Raw genomic sequence first — 22,612 nt, forward strand, 5'->3', positions numbered from 1 at the left:
CTGGGTTCAAATCCAGGCTCGGGATCTTTCTGTGTGGAGTTTGCATGTTCTCCCCGTGACTGCGTGGGTTCCCTCCGGGTACTCCGGCTTCCTCCCACTTCCAAAGACATTCACCTGGGGATAGGTTGATTGGCAACACTACATTGTCCCTAGTGTGTGAATGTTGTCTGTCTATCTGTGTTGGCCCTGCGATGAGGTGGCGACTTGTCCAGGGTGTACCCCGCCTTCCGCCCGATTGTAGCTGAGATAGGCGCCAGCGCCCCCCGCGACCCCAAAAGGGAACAAGCTGTAGAAAATGGATGGATGGATGTTAGTCCAGCCACATTCATCCATCCATTTTCTACTGCTTGTCCCTTTCGGGGTTACAGGGGGTGTGCTGGAGCCTATCTCCGCTGCATTCAAGTCGCCACGTCATTGCAGGGCCAACATAGATAGACAAACAATCCATCCATCTATCTATCCATTTTCTTACGCTTATCCCTTTCAGGGTCGCGAATGGGCTGGAGCCTATCCCAGCTGCACATGGGCAGAAGGCAAAGTAAAGTCTGGACAAGTCACAGTGGTTATCAAACTTTTTTTTTTAACTAACTGCCACCTCAGGATAAAACATGGCTCTCCAAGTACCACCATAATGATCAACATTGAATACAGTTGCGTAGTAGGCCTGAGTATTCTATAAAAGCAAGGCGGAGGTTTTATTTAACAAGCATATCTATTAATTTGGCTACTACAGCAATACATACGTGTAACTAGAGGAAAAGAAAACATTGTGCAGTTAGCTCCACCGTACCACAAGTGGTACACGTACCACAGTTAGAGAATCACTAACTGTGTTATTCTATTTTAATCTCAAAAGGGGGTACTTAAAGACACTCAATGGGGTAATTGAGATTTATATATATATATATATATATATATATATATATATATATATATATATATATATATATATATATATATATATATATATATATATATATATATTCCCAAAAGGGAATAAGAGGATATATATGGATGGATGGATGGATATATATATATATATATATATATGTAGGTGTGGGAAAAAATCACAAGACTACTTCATCATTGCGCTCTACCACGGTATCGAGCACTATTCTCCGGATAATCCAATCAAGACATATATATATATATATATATATATATATATATATATATATATATATATATATATATATATATATATATATGCTGACGCCTATGCTGCCCTCACCTCCCAGGGGGTGATCAAGGGTGATGGGTCATCCATCCATCCATTTTCTACCGCTCATTCCCTTTTGGGGTCGTGGGGGGCGCTGGCACCTATCTCAGCTACAATCGGGCGGAAGGCGGGGTACACCCTGGACAAGTCGCCACCTCATCGCAGGGCCAACACAGATAGACAGACAACATTCACACTCACATTTACACACTAGGGCCAATTTAGTGTTGCCAATCAACCTATCCCCAGGTGCATGTCTTTGGAAGTGGGAGGAAGCCGGAGTACCCGGAGGGAACCCACGCATTCACGGGGAGAACATGCAAACTCCACACAGAAAGATCCCGAGCCTGGATTTGAACCCAGGACTGCAGGACCTTCGTATTGTGAGGCAGACACACTAACCCCTGGGTCAAATGCAGAGAATAACTTTGCCACACCTACTGTGTGTGTGACAATCATGGGTACTTTAACTTCAACTTATTTTTTTATTTTTTTTATTTGTATCCCAATGGAGGGCCAAATGGGACAAAATCAATTAAATAAATACATATTTAAATAATTACTTTGTTATGTCATCAATTAATTATTATCATAATTAAATACATACATGTGTCATGCAAAATGTAATGTATATATTTAATGTAAATCACATTCATTTATGTAATCATTTGATTAATTATTGATTCCATGATTTCAGTAAATATGTAATGGTTTATCATGACACACAATATTTCTTCATTTACTTAATTTGCCCCCCCGGAGACCTCTGCTGATTTTGTGAGTACATCACCTTGCAAAGATATAAACAGTACAGTATAATCCAGAACCAACACCAAGTCCCCCAAATAAATGAAATGTCATCTTTTACTCGAACATTACTTCCTTGCAAACACGACGCACGGACACGGGAAGCAAGTGATGACTGGTCAGGTGACAGTCACGTGATGCAGTCAGCTGACGCTCAGGCTAATGCTCAGCAGCACGCAGGCAGAGAAAGATCTGACGGCCAGACAGGATGCCTTTCTCCGAGCTTTATTTCAACGTTGATAACGGATACCTTGAGGGGCTGGTCAGAGGATTTAAAGCCGGAATCTTGTCTCAGGCAGATTATTTAAACCTTGTGCAATGTGAGACCCTCGAAGGTGAGTTAGATATGGTAACTAGTCGTTACCCTGCAAGCTAACATATGCTAGCTATCATTTTATGACTCCTACCCACTTTTATGATTAATCCCTTTTATTATTTTGAGGCTGGTAATACATTTCTTGAAGGGCGTCAATGCGGTTTGGTATTTAGACGATGCAAGGGTATTGTTTAAATTCAGTTTTCGAAACATTTTTCAACCGTTTCGAAAACTGAATTTAATCGATACCCTTGTATCGAGCTAGCGCGATGCCAGCTTCAGTATGGACAGGTTTCGATGTAAACTGGCTAAAATGTATTGATTTATTGTTGTGTTGGCTTAGCTGGTCGATGAATGAGAAGACGTTTCTCGTTTTCATGTGGTCTATTAAGTGTTAGCCATTTTTAATTTTGTTAGCGTGGATGGACCGGATGTGACGAGAAGTGCTCTTATTGTGAAAACTGGAAGTTGTTGACTGGTTCGAGAGGAGGGCTCTTGTCAGTGGTTGTGTAAATGGGTTATACCGTATTTCCTTGAATAGCCCATCCATCCATCCATTTCTACCGCTTATTCCCTTGTGGGGTCGCGGGGGGCGCTGGCGCCTATCTCAGCTACAATCGGGCGGAAGGCAGGGTACACCCTGGACAAGTCGCCACCTCATCGCAGGGCCAACACAGATTGACAAACAACATTCACACTCACATTCACACACTAGGGCCAATTTAGTGTTGCCAATCAACCTATCCCCAGGTGCATGTCTTTGGAAGTGGGAGGAAGCCGGAGTACCCGGAGGGAACCCACGCATAGCCGCCGGGCGCTAATTAATTTAAAACCTCTTTTCACTCCTGCGCTTATTCAAGGCATGCGGTAAAAGTAAGCAGGCGCTAATAATTTTAAAACTTCTTCTCACCCCTGCGCTTACCAATGGCATGCAGTATAAAATAGTGTTATAAAAAATAATAATAATTAAAAATTCTTCTGCGGCCGCGGCCTGGTGGTTGGGGACCACTGCTTTACAACATGTCATTGCGCCCACCTTTACACCATGCAATTTGCGTGCCGGTAGGATGCATGCATTTCGTTGCTTCTCATATGAGATTGCACTGGTCAACAGCCATACTGTTTACACTGATGGTTGTGATATAAACAACTTTAAAACTCTTACTAATATGCGCCACACTCTGTGAACCCTAACCAAACACATTTCTGGAGAACATTGGCTCTTTAACACATTATAAATGCAACATAAGAATTACCCAGAATTCCAATGCATCCATGACTCTTGGCTATACTATACACGCGCCCCCAACCCCTCCCACCTCAATCGACGCACATAGGGGGGTGCTAGCAGGTGTATGATATAGCCAAGAGTCATGGAGGCATTGGAATTCTGGGTAATTCTTATGTTGCGTTTATAATGTGTTAAAGAGCCGATGTTCTCCAGAAATGTGTTTGTTATTCTTGTTTGGTTAGAGTTCACAGAGTGTGGCGCATATTAGTAAGAGTGTTAAAATTGTTTTATATCACAACCATTGGTGTGATCTGTATGGCTGTGGAACAATACCCCTGGTTTACACAAAGTAAAACAAAAATAAAAACAAAAGAACTTCTCCACCATTTTGAAAATGACGGCAGGGGAAACGACACTTGTGATGTCACGAATTTGATTCGGCGGCAAAAGTAAGCATGTGATAATAAATCTGGGGAGCGAGTTTTACCCGGCAGCAGGCGCATATTACATGCCCGGCAGTTATTACAGTGAAATACGGTACTTGTATAGTGCTTTTCTACCTTCAAGGTACTCAAAGCGCTTTGACACTATTACGACATCCACTTTAGGGCTGGGCGATATGGCCTTTTTTTAATATCAATATTTTTAGGCCTTATCGCGATACATAAGATATTTCTTGATTAGGGCTGGGCGATATACTCAATATATCTGGGGTTTGTCTCTGTGCGATATAAAAAAATGACTATATATCGTGATATTTGAGTATACGTTCTCACACACTTGCCACTTACTCAGTGGCTTAGTGCAGTGGTTCTCACCCTTTTTTCAGTGATGTACCCCCTGTGAACATTTTTTTATTTCAAGTACCCCCTAATCAGAGCAAAGCATTTTTGGTTGAAAAAAAGAGATAAAGAAGTAAAATACAGCACTATTTCATCAGTTTCTGATTTATGAAATTATATAACAGTGCAAAGTATTGCTCATTTGTAGTGGTCTTTCTTGAACTATTTGGAAAAAAAGATTAAAAAAATAAACTAAAAACTAACGTTAGCTCTTGGCAAGAGCGTGTGACGCTACATGCGCGACAGTATGTGACGTATGTAAGAAGGCGGGCTTATTTTACGTCTCTGTGAGAAGGACAGACGAGAAGAGTGAGACGCGCCAGTAATGTAATGCACGCAGCTTAAAGCAACGGTGTGAAAACATATAATCGAATATTACGATGTAGTCATTTTCTATATCGCACAGGGACAAACCTGCTATATATCGATATATCGCCCAGCCCTAATTTGCAGTAATGCTACTTTTTGTAGCAAAGCTTTTTCCCCACACTTGACAGATTACGGTTGTCTGTGTGATATATTCCCTCTTGAACCCAAACCACCGCCAGACGATGGACCCCGTGCTGTTTTTCTTGGAAATTAATTCTTCCTTCATTTGTTACCAGATTCGCACCTTCTTTCTTTTGTATTACCACTAACACCACAGCTAACGTTACCCATGCTGCTACCTCTCTGCTCCGCAAGTGCGTATACGTTTGTGACGTATGTAAGAAGGTGCGCTTGCTGTCTGTGAGAATGAGATACAAGAAAGAGTGGGAATAGGCTGTAGTGTAATGCCAGCAGCTAAGAGCAACTGCGTGAGAACGTACTGTATACTTGAATATCACGATATTGTCATTTTCTATATCGCACAGAAACCAACCCGCGATATATCGAGTGTATCGATATATTGCCCAGCCGTAATTCACCCCTTCACACACACATTCACACTCTGATGGCGGGAGCTGCCATGCAAGGCCCTAACCACGACCCATCAGGAGCAAGGGTGAAGTGTCTTGCTCAAGGACACAACGAACGTGACGTGGTTGGTAGAAGGTGGAAATCAAACCAGGAACTCCCAGGTTGCTGGCACGGCCACTCTCCCAACCGCGCCACGTGTGTTATGAAGACAGAAGAGTTTCTGAAAATAAAGAAGTGCCTCTGGACTTCCTTCTTGCACTACATTTGACCAGACCCTCGGTAACATTGGTGTCAGCAGTGGATCTCAACAGACACTTCTTTATTTTCAGCCCACTTTCCAGCCTTCACAATAATAGTGTAATGTGTCAAATCCAAACGGAATTAAAAAAATAGCATCCTAAAGAGGTTTTTAAGTTGGGTTTAAATGGCTCAAAAAAGACAAACTCACACACGGTAAAGTAGCTTGTTGCATGGTTATGTATGGAGACTTTTTTCATTTAGTATGATTTTATAGTTTGGCTTTTAGTATCTTGTAATTGCAGGTAAGAATGCTTAACTTATTCTTACCATCATTAAGCTACACTCAATTCTCTGCTCATCAAAGTAATGTACTTGCACTTAAATTTGCTTATAATGTTAAAAACGTTGTTGCATTATTAGAATGAGGTTCAGTTGCTCTCTCCTTTCTTCTTCCAGACCTGAAGCTGCACCTGCAGAGCACAGACTATGGCAGCTTCCTGGCCAACGAGGCATCACCTCTCACTGTGTCCGTTATTGACGACAAGCTAAAGGAGAAGATGGTAGTGGAGTTTTGCCACATGAGGAACCAGTCATATGAGCCACTGGCCAGCTTCATGGATTTCATCACGTGAGAAAATGTGTCTGTAGGAAGATGTTACACATCACAGCATTCTCTTTATTCACTGAATAGCTTCTGTATTATGGCCTCTAATGATGGAACCTGAACTCTTTGGCCCCCAAACAATTAATTTTGTCTCATAAATCGCCTTATATTTTAGCCCTCAGTAGGGCTGGGCGATATGTTAAAAAATGTTAACGATATTTTTATGTCAGCTACTCTCATTTGATATCACAATTTTGTACATTGTTTTTAATCAGCCAGTTTTAAAGCTTACTTACTAAGAACTATATAAAACTAGATATTAGTTCAACAATTTAGTAATATACTGAGTACATGACAAAGCAAATTAATAAGGTGAATATTTAAAGTAGGGATGTAACAATTTGAAAATGCCGTGTACTGGTTCCCAGGGGGTGATCAAGGGGATGGGTCAAATGCAGAGAACAAATTTCACCACACCTAGTGTGGGAGTGTGACAATCATTGGTACTTTAACTTTAACTTTATTGTGACCGAAGCTATCACGATTAACTTATCGTTTTTGTCACAGTTTTGTGGAAAGTGCTAATGAAGTACTTATATACACAAACAATGACATGTTTTAAAGGGGCCCTATTATGCAAAGCTAACCTTTCGTACTTGTTGATACCTGTTTTTGTGTATCTGGAATCCCCGTAGGTCTAGAAAATGTGAAATCAAACCACGGAGGCATGGCGAAGAGATATTTAGATATTTTTTGAGCAGTGTGGAATTAAAGACTTTAGTGACGTACATTGCCTTAGTTACATCAGCCTAAGGCTGGACCATATTGCGGAAGACTGTATTATGTGTTTTTGTATCGATCAACATCGATAATTGTTACCGTATTTTTCGGATTATAAATCGCTTCGGAGTATACGTCGCACCGGCCAAAAATGCATTGTAAAGAAGGAAAAAAACATCTATATGTTGCACTGGAGTATAAGTCACATTTTTGGGGGAAATTAATTTGATAAAATCCAACACCAAGAATAGACATTTGAAAGGCAATTCTAAATAAATAAAGAATAGCAAACCAAAAGGCTGAATAAGTGTACGTTATATGACGCATATATAACCAACTGAGAACGCGCCTATATGTTAATATAACATATTATGGTAAGTGTCATTCAAATAACTATAACATATAGAACATGCTATGCGTTTACCAAAAAATCTGTCACTCCTAATCGATAAATCCAATGAAATATTTTTCCTCAATGTCGCTTCTAAACAACTCTGCCAACTACAAAGGTATGCGCCGCTTCCTCTTGTTGTTTTCTGCTGCATATTTCACTACGTCCAGCTTGTAATCTGTAGTACATTATTTCCTTTTCGGTGCCATTTTTGTTCAGCGCTTCCCAGTTTTTATAATTTACCGCCATGACCCACAATGCACCTCTGCCATGACCCGCCCCCGCCAAATTCTTATTGGTTGACGTGTGTGTGACAATTGCTGACATTTTCTCTGTCTCTTCCGCGAATGAGATTAATAATATTATTTGATATTTTACGAAGACCTTTATGAAGAAGACAAAACATGGATCCAAATTTCCCTTGCCTGGACGCGGGTCACCGGGGCCCCCCTCTGGAGCCAGGCCCGGAGGTGGGGCACGATAGCAAGCGCCTGGTGGCCCGGCCTGTTCCCATGGGGCCCGGCCGGGCACAGCCCGAAGAGGCAATGTGGGTCACCCCTCCAATGGGCTCACCACCCAAAGCAGGGGCCATAAAGGTCGGGTGCAATGTGATCTGGGCGGCAGTCGAAGGCAGGGCACTTGGCGGTCCGATCCTCGGCTACAGAAGCTAGCTCTTGGGACGTGGAACGTCACCTCACTGGGGGGGAAAGAGCCTTAGTTAGTGCGCGAAGTGGAGAAGTTCCGGCTGGATATAGTCGGACTCACTTCGACGCACAGCAAGGGCTCTGGAACCACTTCTCTTGAGTGGGACTGGACCTTCTTCCACTCTGGCGTTGCCTGCAGTTAGAGGCGACGGGCTGGGGTGGCAATTCTGGTTTCCCCCCGGCTCAAAGCCTGCACGTTGGAGTTCAACCCGGTGGACGAAAGGGTAGCATCCCTCCGCCTTCGGGTGGGGGGACGGGTCCTGACTGTTGTTTGTGCTTACGCACCAAACAGCAGTTCAGATTTCAGAGTTCACCCTTTTTGGGTACACTCGAGGGAGTACTGGAAAGTGCTCCCCCGGGTGATTCCCTTGTCCTACTGCGGGACTTCAACGCTCATGTTGGCAACGACAGTGAAACATGGAGAGGCGTGATTGGGAAGAATGGCCGCCCGGATCTGAACCCGAGTGGTGTTTTGGTATTGGACTTTTGTGCTTGTCACAATTTGTCCATAACAAACACCATGTTTAAACATAAGGGTGTCCATATGTGCACTTGGCACCAGGACACCCTAGGCCGCAGTTCCATGATCGACTTTGTAGTTGTGTCATCGGATATGCGGCCTTATGTTTTGGACACTCGGGTAAAGAGAGGGGCGGAGCTTTCTACCGATCACCACCTGGTGGTCAGTTGGCTGCGATGGTGGGGGAGGATGCCGGACAGACCTGGCAGGCCCAAACGCATTGTGAAGGTCTGCTGGGAACGTCTGGCAGAGTCTCCTGTCAGAGAAAGTTTCAATTCCCACCTCTGGAAGAACTTCGAACATGTCACGAGGGAGGTGCTGGACATTGAGTCCGAGTGGACCATGTTCCGCACCTCTATTGTCGAGGCGGTTGACCGGAGCTGTGGCCGCAAGGTAGTTGGTGCCTGTCGTGGCGGCAATCCTAAAACCCCTTGGTGGACACCAGCGGTGAGGGATGCCGTCAGGCTGAAGAAGGAGTCCTATCGGGTCCTTTTGGCTCATAGGACTCCGGAGGCAGTGGACAGGTACCGACAGGCCAAGGGGTGTGCAGCTTCAGCGTTCGTGGAGGAAAAAACTCGGACATGGGAGGAGTTCGGGGAATCCATGGAAAACGACTTCCGGACGGCTTCGAAGTGATTCTGGACCACCGTCCGCCGCCTCTGGAAGGGGAAGCAGTGCACTATCAACACCGTGTATGGTGCGGATGGTGTTCTGCTGACCTCAACTGCGGATGTTGTGGATAGGTGGAAGGAATACTTCGAAGACCTCCTCAATCCCACCAACACGTCTTCCTATGAGGAAGCAGTGCCTGGGAAATCTGTGGTGGACCTTCCTATTTCTGGGGCTGAGGTCGCTGAGGTAGTTAAAAAGTTCCTCGGTGGCAAGGCCCCGGGGGTGGATGTTATCCGCCCGGAGTTCCTTAAGGCTCTGGATGCTGTGGGGCTGTCTTGGTTGACAAGACTCTGCAGCATCACGTGGACATCGGGGGCGGTACCTCTGGATTGGCAGAACGGAGTGGTGGTTCCTCTCTTTAAGAAGGGGGACCGGAGGGTGTGTTCCAACTATCGTGGGATCACACTCCTCAGCCTTCCCGGTAAAATTTATTCAGGTGTACTGGCGAGGAGGCTACGCCGGATAGTCGAACCTCGGATCCAGGAGGAACAGTGTGGTTTTCGTCCCGGTCGTGGAACTGTGGACCAGCTCTATACTCTCGGCAGGGTTCTTGAGGGTGCATGGGAGTTTGCCCAACCAGTCTACATGTGCTTTGTGGACTTGGAGAAGGCATTCGACTGTGTCCCTCGGGACGTCCTGTGGGGAGTGCTCAGAGAGTATGGGGTGCCGGACTGTCTTATTGTGGCGGTCCGCTCCCTGTACGATCAGTGCCAGAGCTTGGTCCGCATTGCCGGCAGTAAGTCGAACACATTTCCAGTGAGGGTTGGACTCCACTAAGGCTGTCCTTTTTCACCGATTCTGTTCATAACTTTTATGGACAGAATTTCTAGGCGCAGTCAAGGTGTTGAGGCGTTCCGGTTTGGTGACCGCAGAATTAGGTCTCTGCTTTTTGCAGATGATGTGGTCTGATGGCTTCATCTGACCGGGATCTTCAGCTCTCACTGGATCGGTTTACAGCCGAGTGTGAAGCGACCGGAATGAGAATTAGCACCTCCAAGTCCGAGTCCATGGTTCTCGCCCGGAAAAGGGTGGAATGCCATCTCCGGGTTGGGGAGGAGACCCTGCCCCAAGTGGAGGAGTTCAAGTACCTCGGAGTCTTGTTCACGAGTGAGGGAAGAGTGGATCGTGAGTTCGACAGGCGGATCGGTGCGGCGTCTTCAGTAATGCGGACGTTGTACCGATCCGTTGTGGTAAAGAAGGAGCTGAGCCGGAAGGAAAAGCTCTCAATTTACCGGTCGATCTACGTTCCCATCCTAACCTATGGTCATGAGCTTTGGGTCATGACCGAAAGGATAAGATCTCGGGTACAAGCGGCCAAAATGAGTTTCCTCCGCCGTGTGGTGGGGCTCTCCCTTAGAGATAGGGTGAGAAGCTCTGCCCTCCGGGAGGAGCTCAAAGTAAAGCCGCTGCTCCTTCACATCGAGAGGAGCCAGATGAGGTGGTTCGGGCATCTGGTAAGGATGCCACCCGAACGCCTCCCTAGGGAGGTGTTTAGGGCACGTCCAACCGGTAGGAGGCCACGCGGAAGACCCAGGACACGTTGGGAAGACTATGTCTCCCGGCTAGCCTGGGAATGCCTCGGGATCCCCCGGGAAGAGCTAGACGAAGTGGCTGGGGAAAGGGAAGTCTGGGTTTCCCTGCTTAGGCTGTTGCCCCCGCGACCCGACCTCGGATAAGCAGAAGAAGATGGATGGATGGATGGATGGATGATGTTTTACGGTAATGTGTTAATAACTTCACACATAAGTCGCTCCCCCGGCCAAACTCTGAAAAAAGTACTGCGACTTATAATCCAAAAAATACGGTAATATTTTTTATGCCCTATCAAAAATGAGCACCAAAAGAAAAAAATATTAAATGTAATCATTTTGCAAAAAAAATAACCATCATCTATTCAGAATTCCATTAGCCATCAAGGCAGAAAGAAAAGGAAATGTCAACGCAACCATGAAAATCACCTACCGTACTATTTACAAAATTCTAAAATCATACTAAACACTTAACAATAGCCCCTTAGAATAAAAGTGGAAACATAAGAAAGATGTAAGAAATGCTTAATAAATTGTAACAAAATAGTGTGGGAAAATGTAAACCGAGAGAAACCTGAGTAGAACTACTTTCTGCAGGTTAACTGCTCAAGGGTGAGCGCGGCTAAGATGGTGTTGTCTTACTCATTACAAGCGCCTTTTTCTGACTACGTTCCATTTGTAAAATAAATAAACTGCACTACTATCAAGGAGACTTTTCCAGTTTTATCGACAATTTCTTTGCTCTCTGCAGTACTTATTTTAGTTACTTTTCTTACTCAAAAATCAACCAGGAGACAATGTCGTAACCAAAGCTGATAGTTGATAGTGTTACCTGATTGGACGCTAGTGTGTCACACCCACTGAACAGTAATCACTTACTTACGTTTCTTCCAACGTTTGGAAAGAAAATATACCAAACGTTTTATTGAACACATTTTTTTAAATATCAATTACGTGTCTATCACGATATATTTGGTTATTGTTTAATAGCCCAGCCCTACATCAGCTGATATCTCCATATATGGCAGAGGTTTGCTCGAAGAGCTTTGCTCTGTCACCGAAACTTGTCGTCACTATGTCCCTTCTTTTTTCTCTATTTTTTTGTTGTGGGGCAGATTGGCCAGTACATATACATGCATGCATGCCAAAATCCTGCGCTGTTGCCATTTTTAATAAAAAGTATCCTATAGTTCTAACTTACATCTGTCAGTAGATTCGAAATGGAAGTGATAAAAACTACAACATGGCTGACTGGAGAAGATACAGTTGAAGTGGAGACATATAAATAAGACCGCTCACAAAACGGTGCATCCTGAAAGGACGGTCATAAAAAGGCTTAAAGATTATCTGTAAAACATGTTACATGTTGTATAAACCACAAGGACGTTTTTCAAATGTAGAATAAATCATAATATGACCCCTAAAACCTTTTTGTTAATTCAATAGGAAAAATATACTCACAATATACTTTCTTGGTTTGCCTATTCCAGCTGACATCGGAGCAAGTAATATGAGTTAACCAAGACTAGGCGGCCAAGTGTGCCACACTAGATTTGAGCGTTAACAAAATATTCCTGATTACTTTTTTCACTTTGTTACCCTAGGTACAGTTATATGATTGATAACGTCATCCTGCTTATAACGGGAACCCTTCACCAGCGGGCCATTGCCGAGCTGGTGCCAAAGTGTCACCCACTGGGCAGCTTTGAGCAGATGGAGGCGGTGAACATCGCTCAGACTCCAGCTGAGCTGTACAACGCCATCCTGGTGGACACACCCCTCGGTAATTATCCACATAGCAGTCAAGCGTACACTATATCGGATTTTCTAGAACAGAAGGTATTGATACATTTATAAAAACAACATACAACTTTTTTTTTTGCTTTCAGCTGCATTTTTCCAAGACTGTATATCTGAACAGGACTTGGATGAAATGAACATCGAAATCATCCGTAACACACTCTACAAGGTAAAAGATTGTCCGTGCGATGTTGGTAATGTACTTGCCCTAGACATAATTCATCAAATAAATAAAGGCTTGGACTCAAACAGTAAGATAAAATATGTCGTAGGGATGGGCCATATGGCTTAAAATCGATATTGGGATATACAGTATGTTGCAGCCTCTTGTGGTAACATTATTAATCAGGATATATTATTTAGCATATTAAAGGCCTACTGAAACCCACTACTACCGACCACGTAGTCTGATAGTTTATATATCAATGATTAAATATTAACATTGCAACACGTGCCAATTCAGCCAGTTTAGTTTACTAAATTGCAATTTTAAATTTCCCGCGGAGTTTCTTGTTGAAAACGTCGCAGAAGCGCAGCACCACTTACAGCTAAAAGTCGTCTCTTTTCATCGCGCAATTACACAGTATTCTGGACATCTGTGTTGCTGAATCTTTTGCAAATTATAATTATATAATTGTTTGTTCTCTCTTTTGATCTTCTCAGGCTTATCTAGAAGCATTCTATAAATTCTGTTCCAACCTGGGAGGAACCACAGCTGATACCATGTGTCCCATCTTAGAAGTAAGTGTACTTTTGACATTTAAACTCGTTCTTTTTTAATTCGTTCATTTACAATCTAATGTAAACTGCTTGTTTGATTATATGGCATAGATGAGAAGTTATTTTCATGGAGAAGCAAAACATCAGCAAACAAAACAGAAAAAAGTTGTACTTGGTTTGATGAAATAAGTGTTTGATGCGCTCCTAATTGTCTGAATCGTGACCTTGACAGGCTGGTTCACTGAATTAACTTTAATCCAAATTCAACCTTTTTATTCTGGATTTTTGTTGGTTTTTCATCCTTGTGGAAAAAACCTACCAGACCCATGTAAGCATGTATTTATGTATTTATACAGCGCTTTTGGAATGTGTTGATGTGATTTATTAGTAGTTTTTTTTTTTTAATACATTTACAAATATAACCCCCAAAAAACCTAATCACATTATAGGGTGTTGTGTGTAAAATGTTGAGGACATAAATGAATTTCCATTTTGGAATAAGGCTATAAAATAACAAAATGTGGAAAAAGTGAAGCACTGTGAATACTTTCCGGATTAATTGAAAGGATGTAAGATTACTATTTACCACATTGTAGAGCCTGTAAGCCATTACACCAACCTTAAATGTAATTATTTGACTGAAGGTGGCCTTCTCCCACAATGTTAATGTCAAATATTAATCGTAACACAAACCCATCAATCTTTGCTGCAGTTTGAGGCTGACAGAAGAGCCTTCATCATCACCATCAACTCGTTTGGCACCGAGTTGTCTAAGGAGGACCGTGCTAAACTCTTCCCTCACTGTGGGAAGCTTTACCCAGAAGGCCTTGCTCAGTTGGCTCGGGCAGACGACTACGAGCAGGTCAAGGCTGTGGCGGACTATTATCCTGTAAGTGCTAAAACATGTTATGCGTTTTCTTTGCACTTTGGGCCTTCTTTCTGTTTTGTTAGCATCCAATTGTGCAACAAGACACATTTGCTTATGACCCCTTCAGGAGTACAAGTTACTTTTTGAGGGTGCTGGCAGCAACCCAGGTGACAAAACGCTGGAGGATCGCTTCTTTGAACATGAGGTGACAAACGCACACAAGCAAATGTAACACCTGCTTGTTTATGGCCTTTGTTTAGCTTTTTCTTTGTATCAATAGCAAATATATGCATAGGCTACTTTCTGGAAACACTATACAAGGAATACAAGAACAGAACCATAGAACTGATTAATTTAAAACACAAGTCTATTGAAAGGATAATCAAGAAAAGCACTTGAATTCTTGAATCAAAATGGAATTAAGTGATCTTGTCCAACTTTTGATATTTCCTAAAAGTTTGTTCAATATCCAGCCATTATTTTTTAGCGATGTTGTTAACTATCAAACAGACCAGAGCGAATCCATAACCTCCCAGCGGAGTTGATCAATGGAGAGATGAATGAAATTGGCTTTTCCGTGCAGGTTTATTTTGTTTGATTGTTGCTTCCAAACGGGCTGCAAGAGGGTAATATACTCTGCATCATTCTCAGCAGCTGGGCGTCTTTGCTCCTTTTTAGGAGTAAAGCCTCTCGTCGGTCATCCACTTGTCTGTGTCTGTGGGTGGAAGCGACGCAGTTAACGCTTGTAACAAAAACGTGTCAAAACGAAGTAGAATGATCCGTAAATGTTATCACGTGTTGTTTATCCAAACGTTTATATTTCCTGAAAGTTTAATCAAAATCCGCCCATGTATTTTTAAGTTTTGTTGCTAATTAATTAAACAAACAAACGGATATGAAAACCGGTTCTCCCGATGCTTCGATGAGAAAAGAACTGATTCCATTGATTTGAATCCCTTTTTGAGAACCGGTTCCCGTTATCGAATCCACTATACCATATTTTCACAACCACAGGGTGCACCATATTAAAAAGCGCCGTGTCAGTTACGGGTGCTATTTCTGTATTTAACGCATAAATAGGGCGCAGCATATTTTTGGGCGCAGGCATAATTAAACATACGCTAGCATCCATGGACGCTGTTTTAAAAAGGCAGTAGGAGCAAAGCTGAGTTCGGTTGTACTTTATTGAAGTATTTATCAATGTACTCACATTATTTTTTGATCAACCCTCACTAACAAATCGCTCAAAGTCCTCATCTTCTGTGTCCGAAATAAACAGCTGGGCACGTTCTCCATCAAACACTCCAGACTCCCTCTCGTCATTTTCACAGTCAGTCTCGTTGCCTTGGGGCTCGTCGGAAAAGATGCCGACTTTTGCGAAAGCTCAAACAACAGTGCAAGCAGACACGTTAGCTCAAGCATCCACGATCCATTCACAAATTGTGGCGTAACTCGCCTGACACTGCACCCCAGTTTTCGTGAAGCTGTGTTCGTCTGTCATCCATCGCTCCCATGACGCTCACAACTTCCCTTTGAACGTCCTGTTTACACCCATGTTCAGCAGTTCGTCGTGCCTTAATGATGACTCCAGGTGGAAACTTTTCTTTCAGCAGCGTCTTCCCCTAGAAAATCACCATAGGTGGCAGTTTCTGTTCATTAGAATAGCAAGCTAGCACAACAGTAAAAGCCGACCTCTCTTGCCCCATTGTGCTTATCGATTCACGACAGTGCTGGTCCCCTTATTCTTCACAGTGTGCTTCACCGGGTTGTCGAAAGTGAGTTCCACCTCGTCCATGTTGGTGATGTGTTTGTCGGCAATTTTTTTTAATTTACAATGCACATAGCAGCACTATGTGCTCACTGGGGTCGTGCCTTTAGCGTCCTCTTTCACCTAAACCTTCACTCTTTAACGTCTGCCTTTCCTCCATATAAACCGCGTGCCGGCCTAGTCATATAACATCTACTGCTTTTGGAACTCAGTGCACAAACAAGGTGCACACACAACAACCTATCTGGATTCGATAAGGAATCTCTGTTCGATAAGAGGATTCGAAAATGGCATTGACATCGATCATTTCTTTACAAACATCATCCCGATTGGTTTGTGTTTCCACCGCATTTAATAGTTCAGGGTAGTTTTTACAAATCAGGCTGAATAAATGGAGAAGTGGTTTAGTATATTTCTACAATGATGCCATGTAAATAAACAGACAATATAAGGTCACAGTTCTTCCACTAAAATGTAAGAAAATTAAATACAAAGTAATAATATACAAAATGATGTAATTAAAAATAAAAATAAAAAGTGTACCAAATTGTTTAAAAAAAAAAGTCTGACTTTTGTCCACAGTGTCTAACGGTCAGAAAGTCGTTCTCTTGGTTAATGACTTCATGACGGACAGGCGCTTCCTTTAGTTCCATTTCAACTGTAAATGACAATATATAAATAATAATTTATCTCACGCAAATAACACGGACACATCGGCTTTAGCGTTAGCTTTTCAGTTTAAGCATAGGGTTCACTCGGGTTGAGGCTAATATCTAGTAAGTCTAGTAAGCACCTGAGGTCTTTGCTTCCAGTTTGGCATCATAGTCTTCTGTAAAAATAAAATACATTTAAAAGAGTCTCTCAACTTCTCATTGTGTTTCGTATCAAAAGGAAGTTTATAAAAACTAATAAACAATATACAACTGCATGTAGTTTAAAGACTACGGCTGAGTAAAAACACTGCAAGATAGTTCCAGCATTCTTCAGCACAAAGATGCCCCACAAAAGTTCCTGCAAGTCAAAAGTTCCTTTTGTTCAGTTTTCTTTCCATTGCCAGGCTTGTTGTAATAGAAATACACAACGAATGGGAAATAAACACATCGTCTAGCGCCTGTGTTCGTAAAATACGTTTTAGGAACACCCCAATCTGTATTCAACCAATCAGCGGTCGACAGCAGAGCCCGTCCCTGATAAAGTTTCGAGAAACTTCCAAAAGTCCCACCTAGCTGGTAGGAACACTGAAAAGTTCCAGAATAACTAAATCTACCCCGGGGGTTTTTGGTGGAAACACAGGGCGAACTTCATTTACCTTGATAAAAGGGAAAGTTCCTGGTCAAATTTCCTGTGGTGGAAAAGGGCCTATGAGCAAAAAAATGGCAGTGGACAAAGATTCAGGGCAGTAAGTATAATTAAATGATGCGCCTAATGACATCATTGGCTAATTTGCATAATTGTCCATGACACAAAACATACGGTTTGTGTGTGGAAAGTTCAAATGGAGTTCTTTTTGTCATGGGCAACCATCTCATTTTCGTAAACCTTACAGTATATAACAAGAGAAAATTACGTTAATGACATATCGTTTACCGTAATTTACGGACTATAAGCTGCTACTTTTTTCCCTCGTTCTGGTCCCTGCGGTTTATACAACGGTGCGGCTTACGGTAACCAGGGGCGCGCAATACCGAGGATGCGCGAGACCGAAGCAGACATCTGGCGCCAGGTAACGAGAGCAAAACAAAGAGTAGGAGAGCGTCAGCGACAGTTTGCGCGAAGGAAGTGTTCATGCAAACACCCTCAATATGGAAAACAAACGGAGAAGTGCCTATGATGCTGCTTTTAAGTTAAAGGCAATCGATCTGGCTGTCAAATAAGGAAATAGAGCTTCTGCACGTACCCTTGACATCAATGAATCAATGGTGAGACGTTGGAGACGGCAGCATGAAGACTGCACTTTTACTGCCGTGTTACAGGCGAGCACTTTGTATTACTTTGCACCGTTGTATTATTTGTACTCTGCACGAATACTGTTCGCCATGTCAAAGATGTGAAAGTTTGATTGAAAGATTTATTGTTAATAAATGGGACGCTACGCGGTCCCAAACAGTCATCTCTGTCCCGACAATCCCCTCCGTGGTAGCAGGAACCCCTATGTACTACGGTAATTACACATCAGAACGGCTGCGGCTTATAGTCGGGTGCGGCTTATATATGGAGCAGTCTGTATTTTCCCCTGAATTTAGCTGGTGCGGCTTATAGTCAGGTGCGTCTTTATAGTCCGGAAATTACGGTAATTTCATTCTGTAGTCGACGCTTGTGCATGAGTCATTTAACACATATTTAAACATTACATTTAAAACATTTATGATGTTTCTTGGGATCCATGTAAGGTTGCACATTTGTTTAATATAATACACACGTCATTGTTGGTCTATGTATTACATTAATGGACAGATGTGTTATAATGCATGATCAAGTCAGCTTTGGTAGGTGCGTATGAGGTATGCTAAAAGACAGATTTATGATGCCATCTACTGTACGACAAGCTCCACAATCCGTCCCATTAGAATGTGTGAGCGATGGCTACCATGTCAAATCCAACTACAACAAAAGAAAAATGGACCCCAACCTAGGGCTGCTCGATTTTGAGAAAAAAACGTAATTGGGATTTTTTTTCTCAACAATTGCGATTGCGATTCTACTTGCAATTTTTATGTTGTATACATATAAATGGATAAAATAGCCAAAATAATGAGTGAGGGCAGACATGTTACTTTTAGACTGTCAATCTACATATTCTTGTCTCAAGGTGCCACACATTAGAACAATATGCAAAAAATTACTTTCAAAATGTGGCTTTATGCTGACAGGACTCAGAGCTTTTGTCTACATCATTATATTAAACTGAAAAACTAATCGATAAAAACTATACTGGGATTATAATGTAATGTAATCATATTATATAATATTAATTCAAGTAATCATTTAAAGGGACACACTGGTATTTTTGCAATCATTGTACAATAGTTTACCATTTTTCTGTAACTGAATGATAAATAAACAAACAAAAAAATTAAATGGACGTATTTCTGTAAGCAGAAATTCAACCCAAATACTGAACATCTTAAAGTGCATGTGTTTTTCACGGGACACATTTCTGATCTGATCTATATGATTTGAAAGATGACGGGGAGAAGACGCTGCTGAAGGTGAGCCACGTGAATAAGACCGTCCACAAAACGCCACATCTGGAAGTGACTGTCAGTAAGCGGCTAGAAGATGATCTGTAAAAGATAATCCATGCAACATTTTGACCAAAGAACCACCATTACATGTTATGTAGACCACAAAGAAGTGTTTTCAATTGACTAAAAAAACTAATAATAGGACTCCATTATTGCGCCCTATAATCCGGTGCCCCTTGTATATGAACAAAGGTTGAAAATAGACCGTTCATCGGCAGTGCGCTTTATAATTCTGTGCGCCCTATTGCCTGGAAAATATGGTAATCGTGCAGCCCTAACCCAAACTTTCGGTGACGGTCAAAATGTAATTGTAGCGAGCTGCCACGTATACTGTATGGTACATAGTGACTTTACTTTATATAGCATTCTCCAGCAGTTTTTGCAGAACATGATGCCCCCGGAACAAGTGAAATGTCTTCTTTGAATGATTTCTGCCAATTCTCTTGGATTGTCATGCTAGCGCAGGGGTCGTGAACCTTTTTGGCTGAGAGAGCCAAAAAGCCAAATATTTTAAAATGTATTTCCGTAAGAGCCTTATAATATTTTTTTTAACACCGAACACAACTAAACACGTGCATTTTTAAGTAAGACCAACATTTATAGAGTATAGTAGGTCTCTTATTCTTTGTAATAACATTGTTATTCTGGAGGGGGCGTGGCCCGCCGGCCTGTAGCGAACTGGGATGTGCAGCGAGAGCTGCGTAGATGGCCCACCTGAGCCTTGTTATCTAATCACCTGTCGCTCTGTTATAAGCAGCAGCCAGGAGGAGAGACGGGGTTGGGGCTGGAGCCAGAGCGCGAGCGAAAACGAAAGAGGAAAATACAACTGCTGGAAAGCAACTGAGAGACTTATTGAAAAATAAAACAGTAGTGTAGTGAAACGGGCTCTCATGTCGGTGCTTGGTGGTCTGAAGAACCTCCAGGAGGACAAGCCCCACACTAACCAATAATAAATAAATAACTTCTAAACGCAACTTCTTGAAGAGGTGCGGTAGTAAACGGATGGATGGACTAAAAATGCATACGAATGTTTTATGTTTTCAACATTATTTTTTAACACTTATTACAGGTGGAATTATTCATTACTTCTCATGTTAAGCAATGTCAGCTCAGATTTATCCGAGAGCCAGATGCAGTTATCAAAAGAGCCACATCTGGCTCGCGAGCCATAGGTTCCCTACCCCTGTGCTAGCGCCTCTTCCTTAATTATTCTTCATTTTTCTTCCTTAATTATTCTTCATTTTTCCTGCAGGTGAAACTGAACAAACTGGCTTTCCTCAATCAGTTCCATTTCAGTGTTTTCTATGCCTACGTCAAACTCAAGGAGCAGGAGTGCAGGAACATTGTCTGGATCGCCGAGTGCATTGCCCAGCGGCACCGTGCCAAGATTGACAACTACATTCCTATCTTTTAAATCCCCTCTTACACTTTTTTTTTCTTCCTCCCACCTCCATGTCATTCAGTCCTTCTGATTTAGTCTGTCCACTCCCGCCTTGGTGTTAAATTATCTCATGTCCCCATGCTAAGCAGTCTCCATTTTTAATGTGTAAGTGTGAGTTGACCCTCAATAGACCTTTTACAACAATCAATATACATTGGTTATGGTGTCAACTGCTTATAATCTATTCATCTGTTTTATATCAGTTCAATGCAGGCAATATCACCTTTTTTCAGGATTCCAGGTTGTGAAAAATCATCAACAATTTCCCTGAATAATGATCTGCAGCACATGTATATCAGAGGATTGAAAAACTACAAAAATTGGTTTGTTTCAATTATTTTTCAAATCCCCGGCGGGTAAATGCACGTAACACCAATCAAAAGTTGACAACTTGGTATGCTTGTGTGTTGTAAGGTGATGAACATTATTTTGTTAAACTCCTCATTTGAATTTGTCATTTAGACTTAATGGAGAAAAAAAAATGGAATATCAAAGAAAGGGATTCCTCAGATCAACTTGCTATATAAAGCCTACCGTCTTGTTTCTCAGAAACTATTGTGTAAAATGTAAGTCCCTATCCTCTGCAAACTAGAGTGTTGTCAGATGTAAGATGCAAAAGTTTGCATTTTGCATCAGAGCTGTTGTATTATTGAATACTACAATGAGGCATGTTGTGTGTCAGTGTAAAAAATGGCTATTTAAAGATTAGATTATGAAGATTGATTGTGGTTTCATTCATGCTGTACAAATTGCTTCATAGCTGTTTGATGTCTTTCCTGTGAAATGTGTTGTAAATGTGACAAAAATAAAGAAGACTATGTGCACACTGCATGCCTAGGTGACATTATTTAGTCATGTATGTGTTGATTTGTAGATCTTTTATTAATTAATTAATTTCTTCTAAGGCAATGATTCTCAAATATGGTATGCCAAAAAAAAAAAAATATTTAAACATAGTGTTACAGTTGTCAAAAATATTAAACATACTTGTTCAATAAAACTTTTACCTTTTTTTAATGAATATTCGGGCCTTCAAGGCTATTCTATTTGAATGGTGGTACTTGGAGACCCAAGTGTTTTAAGAGATGGTACTTAGTGAAAAATGTTTGAGAACCACTGTTCTAAAGCACAGGTCCTTGATTACATTTGTCCAAGAGCTGGATTTTTTTCTCTGCAAAAACTGTGAAGGCCAATTGGTGGGTGAGGAAGATGCTGTCATTCAATTTTCATAATTGGTCATTCTGCATGTAAATGTGATTTTTTTTAAAGTCTGAAACAACATACAGTTAGACATGTATGGTCAGTAGTATCTTTTTTTCATTACAATATTCAACTTTTCTCTACTTTTTTTTTTTTTGCTGTTTTTATGGAATGTTCACCCGCCACATTTTCAACACTGTGCAATTACGTATTTTATCGTGAAAGCGAAGTTTTTGTAATTATATGAGTGTTGACTGGCGGGTCAAAGGCTGGGCTGCACGCTTATGAAGGTCTTCTGCCCATTTCCACACCTTACTTTTCACTGTGACAGCATTAATTCTGTGATTCCCAAACTGTGGTAGTGGATACAAATGTTTAATCACTTGTTAAAACCTCTTCTTTGTTTTTTATGAACACTTGGGCCTACTACACTACTGGATTTTAATGTTGGTTATTATGGTGGCACTTGGTGAAATATGTTTGAGACCACTGGTATAGTGCAAACTCCTCAGGCTTGTGGAGGTGTCCTGCGTGTCTGCATCTCCTCTCCTTCGCCTTTTGTGACTTGCTTGTGTTTGATTACTGCAGGTAAGTGCAAGCAATATTTCCTGCCTGCAGCTGAGATCCCCCGCGACCCCGAAATAAAATAGATGGATGGATAGATGGACTTTTTATTGTTTTATGCTTACCGCATTGTAATATGGAGTGGAGTTACGATGCAAACCAATCTGAATTATTTGTAGCAGTTCAAATTTATTTCAATTTTTTTTTTTTTTAGCCTTTGTCAGCATTAACACACCTGTTAATGTACAGCT

General features: G+C 41.8%; 1 protein-coding gene across 1 annotated transcript; it reads left to right on the top strand.

Annotated features, from left to right (window-relative positions):
• Positions 1-2,142: 2,142 nt before the first annotated feature.
• atp6v0d1 (ATPase H+ transporting V0 subunit d1) lies at positions 2,143-21,428 on the top strand. The gene is made up of 8 exons (XM_061886957.1): positions 2,143-2,361; positions 6,012-6,183; positions 12,360-12,538; positions 12,645-12,724; positions 13,219-13,296; positions 13,988-14,164; positions 14,271-14,348; positions 20,409-21,428. The coding sequence occupies exons 1-8, from the start codon at positions 2,235-2,237 to the stop codon at positions 20,568-20,570; spliced, it is 1,053 nt and encodes a 350-aa protein (XP_061742941.1). The 5' UTR covers positions 2,143-2,234; the 3' UTR covers positions 20,571-21,428.
• Positions 21,429-22,612: the final 1,184 nt, after the last annotated feature.

The sequence above is a fragment of the Nerophis ophidion genome, linkage group LG25 (assembly GCF_033978795.1).
Source record: "Nerophis ophidion isolate RoL-2023_Sa linkage group LG25, RoL_Noph_v1.0, whole genome shotgun sequence".
NCBI lineage: Eukaryota > Metazoa > Chordata > Actinopteri > Syngnathiformes > Syngnathidae > Nerophis > Nerophis ophidion.